This window comes from Sphaeramia orbicularis, chromosome 4, assembly GCF_902148855.1.
Source record: "Sphaeramia orbicularis chromosome 4, fSphaOr1.1, whole genome shotgun sequence".
Lineage (NCBI taxonomy): Eukaryota > Metazoa > Chordata > Actinopteri > Kurtiformes > Apogonidae > Sphaeramia > Sphaeramia orbicularis.
In genome coordinates this window covers 40,258,207-40,270,003 of record NC_043960.1, presented here as the reverse complement: position 1 = coordinate 40,270,003, position 11,797 = coordinate 40,258,207, and the positions used below count along the sequence as shown (strand labels likewise).

The 11,797-nt window shown below is 36.9% G+C and overlaps 1 protein-coding gene across 1 annotated transcript; it reads right to left on the bottom strand.

Moving 5' to 3' along the window:
* LOC115418238 (Rieske domain-containing protein) lies at nucleotides 1-11,475 on the bottom strand. Its single transcript, XM_030132637.1, has 3 exons — nucleotides 11,077-11,475; nucleotides 10,731-10,846; nucleotides 1-1,115 (listed from the first exon to the last, which is right to left on the bottom strand). The coding sequence occupies exons 1-3, from the start codon at nucleotides 11,264-11,266 to the stop codon at nucleotides 1,017-1,019; spliced, it is 405 nt and encodes a 134-aa protein (XP_029988497.1). The 5' UTR covers nucleotides 11,267-11,475; the 3' UTR covers nucleotides 1-1,016.
* Nucleotides 11,476-11,797: the final 322 nt, after the last annotated feature.

The window sequence follows — 11,797 nt, the reverse complement described above, 5'->3', positions numbered from 1 at the left end:
GACTGAACCTGAGGCAGTTTACTATAGTTAGATAGCAGCAGTTAAAAAAAACAACAACTTACATTTCACTATCGTTTTAAAAGAATATTAATAATTTTACCATAAATTAATAAAAGGTTATACAAGCACGCCACTAAAAAAAGAAAAAAAAAAGATCTATCTGTCTTTTCAGACGACAAATGATTTCAGTTCTTTCCACATTTTGGAAAGATACGATTACCTCTTAAAATACTACAAAACACAAATTCCCGTATGGGAAAATTATCCCATGAATGTAATTAAAGTTAGATTCTTGCAAATGATCACCAAAATATTTTTGTGATGTCTAATAAAATACTTTGTCTAGTAGCACATGTAAATACAAAATACTGTAGTAACTCTTTAAACTGGTTCAAATGGGAACCAAAACAAAAGAGTGGTCAGATCCATTTGAGATTATGTGTAAAGTTGTGTTTTGGCAAAATATTTAGTGCAAATGCTGTCATAGGTAGATAGTGGATGATGAAATGTGATGAAATATAACTTTTCATTTCATTCAGTGGTTTTTTTCATCATAAATTATTTGATGATGTTCACAAAAGATAAAAATTCTGTCCATCTCATGTGCCGATTAGATTAAAACAGCGATGAAAAGTAAAACAAAGGTTTTTCTGTTGCATTGAAAGCAGCCAATCTCTATGTGGATTAACTGTCTGGTATGTTAAGACTGCAGTGGCTCTGCCCATCTCCATTTTCACTATCAGTGAATATTCTCAACCTGTTATTTCACTATGAAAAACTCTGAAACTATTTAATGAAGTCATGTCCTCTTCAGTCTATCCACCTGATATCATCCTGAGTTGAAAGCAGTTTCAAAAGGAAATGGTCTGCGAAAATAACAGATAAGGCTTAGGAATGTTTCGGATGGCCTGGGTTACTGGAACAAGTCTCAAAAATACCCCGAGTGAGTTTTTACAGACAGGACGCTCTGTCATCAGGGAAGGTGAGGTCGAAGGATGACGCAGGAGCTGAGGTTGTCAGGTCTTCTGGTTCACAGGAAAAGGCTGTAAGGACAGATCACTGGCATGCTTCACGTACACATTGCCGTCCTCCAACTTGACTTCATACACTTGTTGCTGAAACAGTTAAAGGAGACAGAAATATTACAGCTTGAAGTTTGACAGGAAACACACCAGTATAAGCTAGGGATGTCCTGATCCAATCTAAATCCAATCTGCTGCAGAACTTCCAGATTCAGAGACAGTTTCTTCCCCCTGGCCATCAGACTGTTGAACAGCCAAAGGAAGTAGGACTTGTTCCAGATCTGCTGCTGCCCCGTTAGTGCAATAAATCTGAAGCACTTTATTGCACTATGCACTTTAGTTTTTAGTCTTTTAGTCTTAAATTTTTTTAATCTAATTTTTATACATATACACATGTTTACAGTATTTTAGATTATTTATATATTTCGTGAGGTGTGTTTTTATTTATTTTTATAACTGACACTGTGTTGAGCCAAGCACCTGAAATTTCATTTTCATAAGGTACTGATGGTGCATTATTAAATGACAATAAAGGAAGTCTGAAGTCTGAAGTCTAAAGAACGGTATCGGCTTCCGATCTGGCATTTTTTTAGAAGGTCGGATCAAATTTAGTCATGAAACCAGGCCAATCCAGGCCTAGTTGTGGTGGGGGAGTAAACAAATGTCCTGCCCCCTCAAATTAAAGTTTCTGAAGGTTGGGAAAAGCTGCACAACAGCAGGAGGCTTAGAGAAATTAGTAAAGCATCTATAAGTTTCACTTTCACTCTGCGCCAAGGTTCTAATAGTTTTGGATTTATAATTATAGTGTAGTTTTATTTAGCTTTGACTTTTTTTTTTCTCTAATTCAGTTAGTTTTAATTAGTTTTTAGAGCAGGTTTGCTAGTTTTTATTAGTTTTCGTTATTTTCTAAATGCTTAGTTTTAGTTTAGTTTAAGTTTCTTTACATCTTTTATCTTCTTCATCGTCAAATTCAAATAAATCCCGTACAGAACTCTGCTGCTTTCTCCCAACTTTAGTCTCCATGTTTCCAGGTAGAGTGGGGACCAGAAGATGACTGTAAACCACAAGTGACAAGAAGTGACAGATTGTTAAATATCATATGGTGCCAGCAGCTAAAATTGCTTGAGGGAAATAAATCGATTTTATATCAATCCAACATTGACAAAGACGAAAACGAAGGGAATTTTATCTAGTATTTTTATACGTTTTGGTTAGTTTTATAAACACACAATACAGTTTCAGTAAGTTATGGTTTTTTTCTTTTAATTTTAGTTTTTATTTATTTCAGTGAACGAAAATGTTTTTACAATTCTAGTTTTCGTCATTTCATTAGTTTTTGTTGACGATAATAACCTTGCTCTGCTCGTACTCATTATGAGGTCCGTATGGTAGTGATGCATGAGTCTGTTTTTTTTTCCACCCGTGGGGCTTTTGTGGAATAATTTGACCTAACCCAACTCGACCCGCAAATAAACTGACATTCTTTTGACCTGCCCCAACCCGACCCACAAGTAACCCACTGATCCGTGCATCACTACCGGCAAAGAACACACCCCCATATAATACCAGACGGACCTGTCCATAGACGCGCCACAGCAGGGGTGGCAAACACATGGCCTGCGGGCCAAAACCATCCTGCTAAAGGTTCTAATTTGTCCCACAGTATGAATTTGGAAAGTGCAAAATTTATACTAAAGTTACTGAAAGTCAAAGGTGTTACAATTATTTTAGTTCAGGTTCCACATTCAGCCCAATTGTGATCTCTAGTAAAATAATAACATAATCACCTATAAATAATGACTCCAAATTAAAATCAAAATTTCACTGTAAAAAGCTGGTATCAGATCAGTATTGGATCGATATTGGCCAAAAAATCTGACTGGAAGCAAAAAAATCTAGATCAGGACATCACTAGTATACACTACTGTGGAAGCAATGGAAATCCATCAGCCTTTGTGTCACAGTTCTATTCTTATTATTGTCAACTGTCCAAGTAAACTCAAAAGTAAGAAGGAGAAATTCCTCCTGTACAAAAACAGGTTTTATTTACTCGCTGTTTTTTATAGTCTCCTCTATGATGGATGTACAAAACAATAAACAGTTTATAAAAATGATTAATGGAAAAAAATAAGATGTTTATGGAAACTGGAGCTGTCACTTGGACTGTTGCTTCTATTCAGACATGTATTCATTGATTTATTTATCTGAACAACAGAGCAGGGGAAAAAGGTGTTTGATCAAACAAAATGAGAATGTAAATGTTAGCTGTGACTAACAAGCTCTGACTTCTCATGCTGTTCCAAACACTTACATTTCCTTTATCTAACAAACATGGATGAACGCTGTGAGTGATCATGTCATGCCCCAGGTGCAGATTAAGGCTGAGGGTCCCTGCTCTGCACGGAGACTTTCAACCCTTTATCAGACAAGTGACTATTTTTGGTAATTTATGTATACATTACAAGACAGTGACAGCAACAGTTCAAGTGAGGACAGTGAATCAACAATCTCAGGTCCAATGTGGTCTCCAGGGTCTGTAAGGTCCACCTCTGCATGAACAGTGAGTGGACCTGCTTTGTTAGGTACCATGAAGTAATGGTACTAATGTAAGGAATGATGTTCAAAGGGATAATGTGGATGTGGACAGGGATCTGGATCAGCACTGTATGTTGCAATGTTCTAAAAGTGATGTTCTAATGTTCTAAAATACATGTTTCATATTACATGTGTTTTTATTGTGTTTTTTTATATGTATTTCTTGCTCCTTGTTTTTGGCCACTTATGGGCAAGGAACTGTATATGGTAACTTCATTGACCTTGATTTTCTACATGACAATAAAAGAATTTGAAAAAATTCACAAAAGTAATAAAGTCTTATGTCCTCCAATAACACACTAAGGTTAAAATTTTGAATATCAGAGTATTTGGCCTATAAAGGGCTAAGCAATATGTACAGTAAATTTAAAGTTATTAGTAAACCGGTTTATTTTTATAGGTTAAGAATATGTTGGTACCCTATTTGTTTAATATGGATTATTATTACAGATGTAATATATATCATACTTTTTTCAAAAAGAGCTTTCTCTTCATATGTTTTATTGATTTCTGTGTTTATTTCACAAAGCGTTGATGCATATAATGGAAAAAGGAAACAATGACAGCAAAAAATTGTTACTTGCATAACTGATCAGTGGATTGATCTTCCTGAATATCTCCACAAGCAGCATTGTGAATAGATCAGAAGCCCATTGAAGACCATTTTCAGATATGTTTCAGGGTTAATGTTTAACCCAAGTTTGAAAAGTCTTAACCCATAAAGACCTGGTGGTACTTTTGTGGCAGCTCCAAAATTTTTTCTCTATATTTAACTGCTCTTAAGTGATTTATCACCATTTATTATGACATTATCTTCTGTATTTTGTGGTTTTTCCAGTAAATATCAGGTATATTCCTATATTTAATTCCATGATCATGTAGATGTTCATAAAAGCTCAGGGTAAAGTTGAGGGTTATTATATCAAAAACAGAGAAAACTGAAGAAAAAGTGACTTTTTCAGCAAAATATATCATTAACTGAACATAAACCAACTGTCTCCATCCACTGTCATTGATCAAACTCCATGGGTTTTACTGGTAAATCAATGTTGTAGAAGATAATGGTGTTTCCACGGTAACTACGGAGCCTCTGAACGTCCAAATGGGTCATATCTGATGACCATGAAAAGGTGACACACTGCATTTTACACCAGTTATTTACATGTATTGATAGATTTACTGGATCATAGGTTATTGAACATTTAGATCAGTAGATGGGTTAGGTTGTCAGTGGCTGTTTGGGTCTTTATGGGTTAAAACAGAACATTTTGATACTATTTTAAATTCCGTATGGAAAACAGGAGCAGAATTACACTAGTCAACAATGAAATCCAAATTTCTCCAACCTGTCAGGATTTGGAGTTATGCACATGACAATATGAGGCCATTAGCATCATACCACACCAGAGCATTAGCTCTATAAATTCAAAGTGACCAAAATTCAGATGGCTATCAGTACATGACAGAAAACTGTGGTGCAGCCCAAAGAGATGGAAAGCTCAAAAGCTGGACATTTCATTGGAGCCCAGACAGGAATGGAATTAACAGCTTGGGATTCATTAAGAGCCCCAAATTATGATCAACTTGTTCAAGATTGGCTGAAAGACAACAGGGTGTATCCAAAAAAAAAAAAAAACCCTCTACATTTTGATTTGATGACATTTCCACAAAATTGCCAGATTACAGCATTAACACTTTGGCCACCATGTCAGTTTCATTTCTTTAGGGTTAGGGTTCATAATCTGTAGGTTATTGTGTTCTTATTGGACTGGTCTTCACTGGTTTGTAGCCCCCTAACCTTAACCCTAAAGAAATGAAACTGACATGGTGGCCAAAGTGTTAATGCTGTAACCTGGCAATTTTGTGGACAACAAGATGGATGCCCATTGTCCCCTCCCATGACATTTGATTGGCTTTAAATCCCACCACCAGTTTTAACTTGGATTGTGCCATTTGCCCCTGCTCACTTATGCATGAAAACCTGGGTCTGTTAATTTGGACAAATATCCACCAATCCCCTACCTACCGACGTCCATAAAAGAAAATTCCAAAAATTATCAAATGCAGAACTGGGGGTAATTTTTCAAAATGTGTATATTTTTTTGATACAGCCTGTATATGAGCAGATCTGCACAGCATCACTCAAAATCCATTTCATCCTCTCACAGCTGGATTTTTTCTCCACTCATTTTGGGTGATGTAAGTGATGAGCACAGTCAACAATTTTATCTAGATATTTCTGAAATGGAAACCAGGTACCAAAGGCACTTCAACCCAAATATGATGGTGATTACTGTTGGTTCTACGGCAGGAAACTGCCACAGCCCACAAGAACAGGAGACAGTCAAACATTATGGGTTAATTTAGAGCCAAACTGATGGGTTCTGCTACTGAGGTTTCATGTTCATATCTATGAGTACATTTCACCAGTTTAGTGCATAATGGCTTAGGCATGTGAAGACTCAGTGAAAGGTGGCAGTGCAAGAAGAGTTTTTGTGTGTTTTTTTTGTTTTTTAACACACTCACATGACTCAAAATCCTGACATGTTGGAGATATTGTGATTTCAGATTTAGAAATGTTATAACTGACTCAAGATCATCTGTAGTTTCTCCAGTAGCTAACACAAACTGCTTCTTTGCCTTTGTTTATTGGGGTCATGTGTAATTCAGCCTTTAAATGCCATCTAATGCCAACACCAGGCAAACAAGTTTATTTTGCTCCAAAACCAATTACTTTAATTCTTTCCACTTTTGACACTTCTCAGAAGGTGCCGTCTACAAGGCTTAAAGGGTCATTGAATGTTTTGATCTGTAAATGATGCCTTCGCAGTCACCAGATCTCTAAATAATTCAACATACTGAAACTGGACTGATGTGTTTGACCGTGGGTGTCAAACATACGGTCCGTGGGCCAAAACCGACCCGCCAAAGCTCCAATCCGCCCTGTGGGATGAATTTTTGTTTAATGCAAAAATCACATTTAAAGGGGTCATATTTTGCTAAACCCACTTTTATTAGTCTTTGGTACATTTTTTTGTATATTTGGACCCTAATAGTTCATAAAGTTTGAATTTGAACCCTCCAGGTGCCGCAAAGCTATCTTTATATTCATTTTGGCAAAAATCGAGTGGATTTCTACGACCCGTTTTAATTCCTGCTTAATATGGTACGTCTATAACTAGTTACATCATGACATTTGCACATATAAGGTCAAGACTTCCGACGAACATTTCTCTGATTACACCATAATTGTTTGTCAGCAGCAGCAGTTGTCGTCCATACAACTTGAAATTTTGTTCAGTTGTTGGTTTAACGGGAAAGAGCAGCACAGCCAACAACCTGGAGGGGGTGGGGCCTGAAGTGGCTCATTTGCATTTAAAGGGCCAGTACTCAAAATGACCTTTCTGGTGTCATTACTCAGAAATAGGGTTGAAGATGGACCTATAGAGTTGAATTAATGAAGAATTCAGACCTAAGCATAGCATTTACAGTTTATGTAGACCACAGGGAAATGTTTTAAAATGCATAATTCCTGTTATTTTTTATTTTTAATTTTTTAAAAAAGGAAAATATCCCTCCTTTAAAATATTCCCAATCATTTCAGTTCAAGTTCCACATACAGTCCAATTTGATATCAAGTGAGTTGGATCACTAAAATACTGTGAGAATAACTCTAAATACTGACTACTCCAAATTTTTCACTTTGATTTAGTGTAGTAAAAAAAAGTCAAATTACATGAAAATGTTTACATTTATACAACATTAAATGTCTTAAGAGAAGGATGTGAAATTTTACCAATATTCTGCCTGTTACTAAATGTTTTGTGTACTTGTAGATCCACTGTGATCTGTAAGTTCTAATGTACATGTGTAAATGAGAAGCTGAGGTATACTAGTGTTAAAATTACACTTATTTTTCTAAATAAATTTAAGGTTTTTCATGGTTGTTCATGTTATTCACATTTTGTAAAAGGATAAAAACATTTTCATAATGCCAATAGTCACAACACATGCACCTTGTTTTTTCTCTATCTTACCTTGTATAAATCCTATCCTGTCTGTATATATCCTTATTTGTTGTACATATTTTTTATTTATACCTTTTAATCTCTAACCATATTCTTACTAATTATGTGTTTCAATGTTTTCAAAATTTTTACTCTTAAGGACAGAAATTACTCCCACCCTTTTAAATTCACCTTTATCAATTATATTTACTCCATTTATTGGATCTTGGAGGGAAGGGTGCAATATATGAGTTTGGGCTTTTAAAACTACCCATGTTATTACTAATTATGTTTCAATGCTTTTTAAATTTTTCCTCTTGAGGAACAAAATCACCCCCACCTTTCTTAAACTAACTTGTATCCCTTATATTTATTCTATTTATTGGATCTCGGAGGGAAGGGTGCACTATATGAACTGAGTGTAATACCTAATTGTGATTATGTTGACTTTAAGATTTTGTGACTGAATTGTTTTGTGATTGTATGTGTCCGAATGTGAATGCAGCAATGTGTAGCTCTGTTGTCCAAAACAAATTTCCCATATGGGACAATAGAGTTTATCCTGATCCTGTAATATAGAATTAGCTTTTTTTTTTTGTATATGTCAGTAGTTCTTAGTTGTACTTTAGTAGTATATGTATATTTCATATTTTATCTTGTAGATTTGCACAACACCTACATTTCTTAGTATTTTGTGTGATATTTTATAGCCTTTTTTTCACTAAGTATTTTTGCTGCTAAACAGAACAGAGCTGCTGAAGAGATTTTTATTGTTCCTGTGACAGTGGCAATAAAAATCTATTCTAGTCTATTCTATTCTATTCTATTCTATTTTTACTTTTTCACTCTAAAACATAGAGAAAAGCTTGGAGTTGACATTATTTGTATATTACACTGGTCTACAAGTAAAATGCTTCCAGAATAAAAGTAGTGAAATTTTACCATGTTTGAGTCACTGATAAAGAAAAATCAAGTCATAAATGCTGGTTGGCTGAAGTTTCCAAGATACAGTCTTGGGTCAAAATGTGAAATTTGAGAATTAACGAGAAAATTGGCTTTACTCAAAAGGAATATTTGTCTCAGAGCAACAGATCTACTTCAAAACAATGTCTGCACATTACAACACATTCACTTTACTGGTTCTATCTAGTGGAAGATTTATAAAATCTACTTTGTAAATGTACATAAACCAATATATATGTGTAATAACACTTTATCATATACACTGAAAACATTAGCAAACCAGCACCTTTGTTATTTGTTTTCCAATTAATCTTATTAGAATACGTAACATTTAACACATTTAATCTCTGAAGCAGATAATTTCTAAAAACAATTGTAGACCAGTGATATTATGTCATTATTTTACTGGACCGGCCCACTTCACATCATATTGGGAGGATGGTCCCCCCCCAGCCCTTGTGTTAGACCAGTGGTTCCCCACCTTTTTTGGCTCATGACCCCATTTTAACATCACAAATTTCTGGCAACCCCAGACATTCAAAATGGAGACATTTTTTTTTCTTCCTAAAATTTATTTGTTTTTTGATCATGTAATAGTTTGCTATATTATGTTGCAAATAAATGTTAATTATTGATGACATTTAGTCTATATAATGTATATTAGTGAGGGCGGAGGCAGAAAAGCCAGGTGTAGATTACTGCACAAATTGAGAATTTTATTTTCCTTGGTCAGAATATGTACAGTCAGTCCAGCTTGGATTTACAAGACTGACAATTAATACTGAACTAACAATAACTCAAACTATGAATTATGAAAGAGCTGCAGCATCTGAAACCGACCACAATGAACATTTGAAAGATAAACAGTACCACAGTGCTTCCGTTTCAGCTTTAGAGTTTGTCATGTCTTTTATGGATTGGGATTGTCTCTGTCAACTCACCACATATGTTTTATAAGTAAGTTTTTATTTTTTATTTCTATCAATTACTAGAAATTGCAGGTGATCCCATTTGAATTCCAGGCGACCCCACATGGGGTCCCAACCCCGAGGTTGAAAAACACTGTGTTAGACAGTACTATCATCATCAAAATACCAAATGAGGGACTATACAGTGGTGTAGTCCAGGGTATACGAGGGTATACAGAGTATACCCACTTATTTTTCAGTCATCATTGAGTATACCCACTTCTAAATCCCCCTGATGTGCACCCTTCAGTAGTATCTGAGCCAAATTGCCCATTTTTTCCCCTAGGATGGTGAAGCCATGACCCGCCCTACTCTGCCTCTAATTGGCTAGTACTCGCTGTCACTGATTAGATTGGTTAACTTTAGGCATGAGGAGTGATGAGCCAATCAGAGGCAGAGTATGGAGGGTCATGCTGAGGAAAATATTTCTAACTAGCGCTGGCCACTTCTGGAACCTGATTGGCCACCTCAGGTGCCAGTGCCACCCCAGTTGATTGACAGGTCACTGCACGTCTTGTTGAAAGATACAAAATTATTGGAAATGCGAAGGAGAAAAGCAGAATGAACATCTTTCAAATGAGTGACACATATCAAGAGAACCTACTGTTATGGAATACATAATTCTGAGGTAAGTTTTAAGGTGGTTTCAGAATGATTTACTGTTAAACTACTAGCCATATGACTGCACATTTAGAGGAGAAGAGATGGTGTCACCAATAGTTCAACTATGCGAGTAGGCTAACATTATGAAAGGCTAACATTATCCTATGTTTGCCTCATGTTGAATACATTTACATTCATGCAGCTGCTTGTGTGACCAGTAATACCAACAAACTGCTCCTGATCAAGTCATAATAATTTTATAATTGTGAGCAAATACTACTGATGGATTTTTGGGTAAACTAAATAGAGTAGTCTTTCATGTCACTGTTTATAAAACGGTGTTTTTCTGGACTTAAAAAAAAAAAAAAAAAAATTGAGAGTATACCCACTTCTCCAGGGACCACTTCACCACTGGGACTCTGTTTTAGAGTTCAACACTGAGGGACACTGGTGACTTCAGCCTCCATGTGCTGATGCTTTATGGAGGTTTCCCCTTAAATTTGACATCCATCAGTTTCCTAGGGGATGAAACATATAACTATTCTGTGGAAGCACATGTAAGAGGACCTAACCTGTAGTGAGGTCCCTGAGGTGCCAGTCCTCAGGTCAAAGTCATAGTCATGCCATGGACAGAAGACCTGCAGGACCCCATCAGCCTCTTCAATGTCCCCCTCACACAGAGGACCGCCTGTGGACACACAATGGCAAAAACAGGTCACAACTGCTGCTTTTTCAGTGTCCAATGCGATCACATTACATTCGGACTCCATGGTGTTATCACTGCTTTTACGTGTTCGCTTTACGTCAACGCGCGCACTGTGCGTGTGTTTGTTTACTGCGCATCTAGAAGAACCGCTGTTTAATGATGTAGCGAAAGGTTTAATGCAGGATGTGAATGTGGATGGGTTGAGCCAGTACCGGAGTGTGAACATCGGGCATCCATGGCAAAAAACTCCCCCTTGACATAGAAGAGGCACACATCCGAGTCGTAGCCGAGGGAGGAGTACATGAGGCGGCAGCGCTTCTTGGAAAGCTCCGAGGCCGGGCCTATGAGTCTCCACGAACCGCCTTCCGTGTTTCCCTCCTCATCTCCACAGCCAGAAGCCATAAAGAACGGCGAAATGCACTGCTTTTCTAATTTGCACTACTGCGGGGCTCCTTTTTTCCTCTGGTGAAAATGGATTAGGCAGTTCGCTCTATGAAAATATTCCATATTAAGAGGCCGAGTCGTGCGTCAGTCAGCCGTGCGCAGCGGACAGTCCGCATCCAGCTGCAGCCGCACATCCCTGCTCCCATCTGCCCATACGGGGCTTCTGCAGACGGCAATCCGCTACAGATAAGGAATTAGCAGCTCAGACATCTCACATGTGATGCTTTATCTGCTCTCAAAATAACCACGCATCTCCAGAAAATGTGACTCATACATGCTGAACCTAATAAAACCTCCCAAAATGCCTATTATAACCTAAATACAGATGTTTCCATGAAGTAAAGTCTCCTATTTAGGCTCAATCTGTCAAAACCTCAGTGTTTTATTTTCAAACAGCACATTTCTGCAAATTCACCCATGATGAAGCTTTCTTGGTGGCCTCAGAACACTCAAATACAGCACACTGGACCGGTGCCTAAAGTATGTGGT

Bases quoted from the DNA above. Each gene is read 5' to 3' on its own strand.
- LOC115418238 (XM_030132637.1), bottom strand. From the start codon at position 11,266: ATGGCTTCTGGCTGTGGAGATGAGGAGGGAAACACGGAAGGCGGTTCG. The intron at 10,847-11,076 runs GTACTGGCTCAA...GTGTGTCCACAG, and splicing joins TGCCCGATGTTCACACTCCG to GCGGTCCTCTGTGTGAGGGG. The intron at 1,116-10,730 runs GTTAGGTCCTCT...TAACTGTTTCAG, and splicing joins CCTCAGGGACCTCACTACAG to CAACAAGTGTATGAAGTCAA.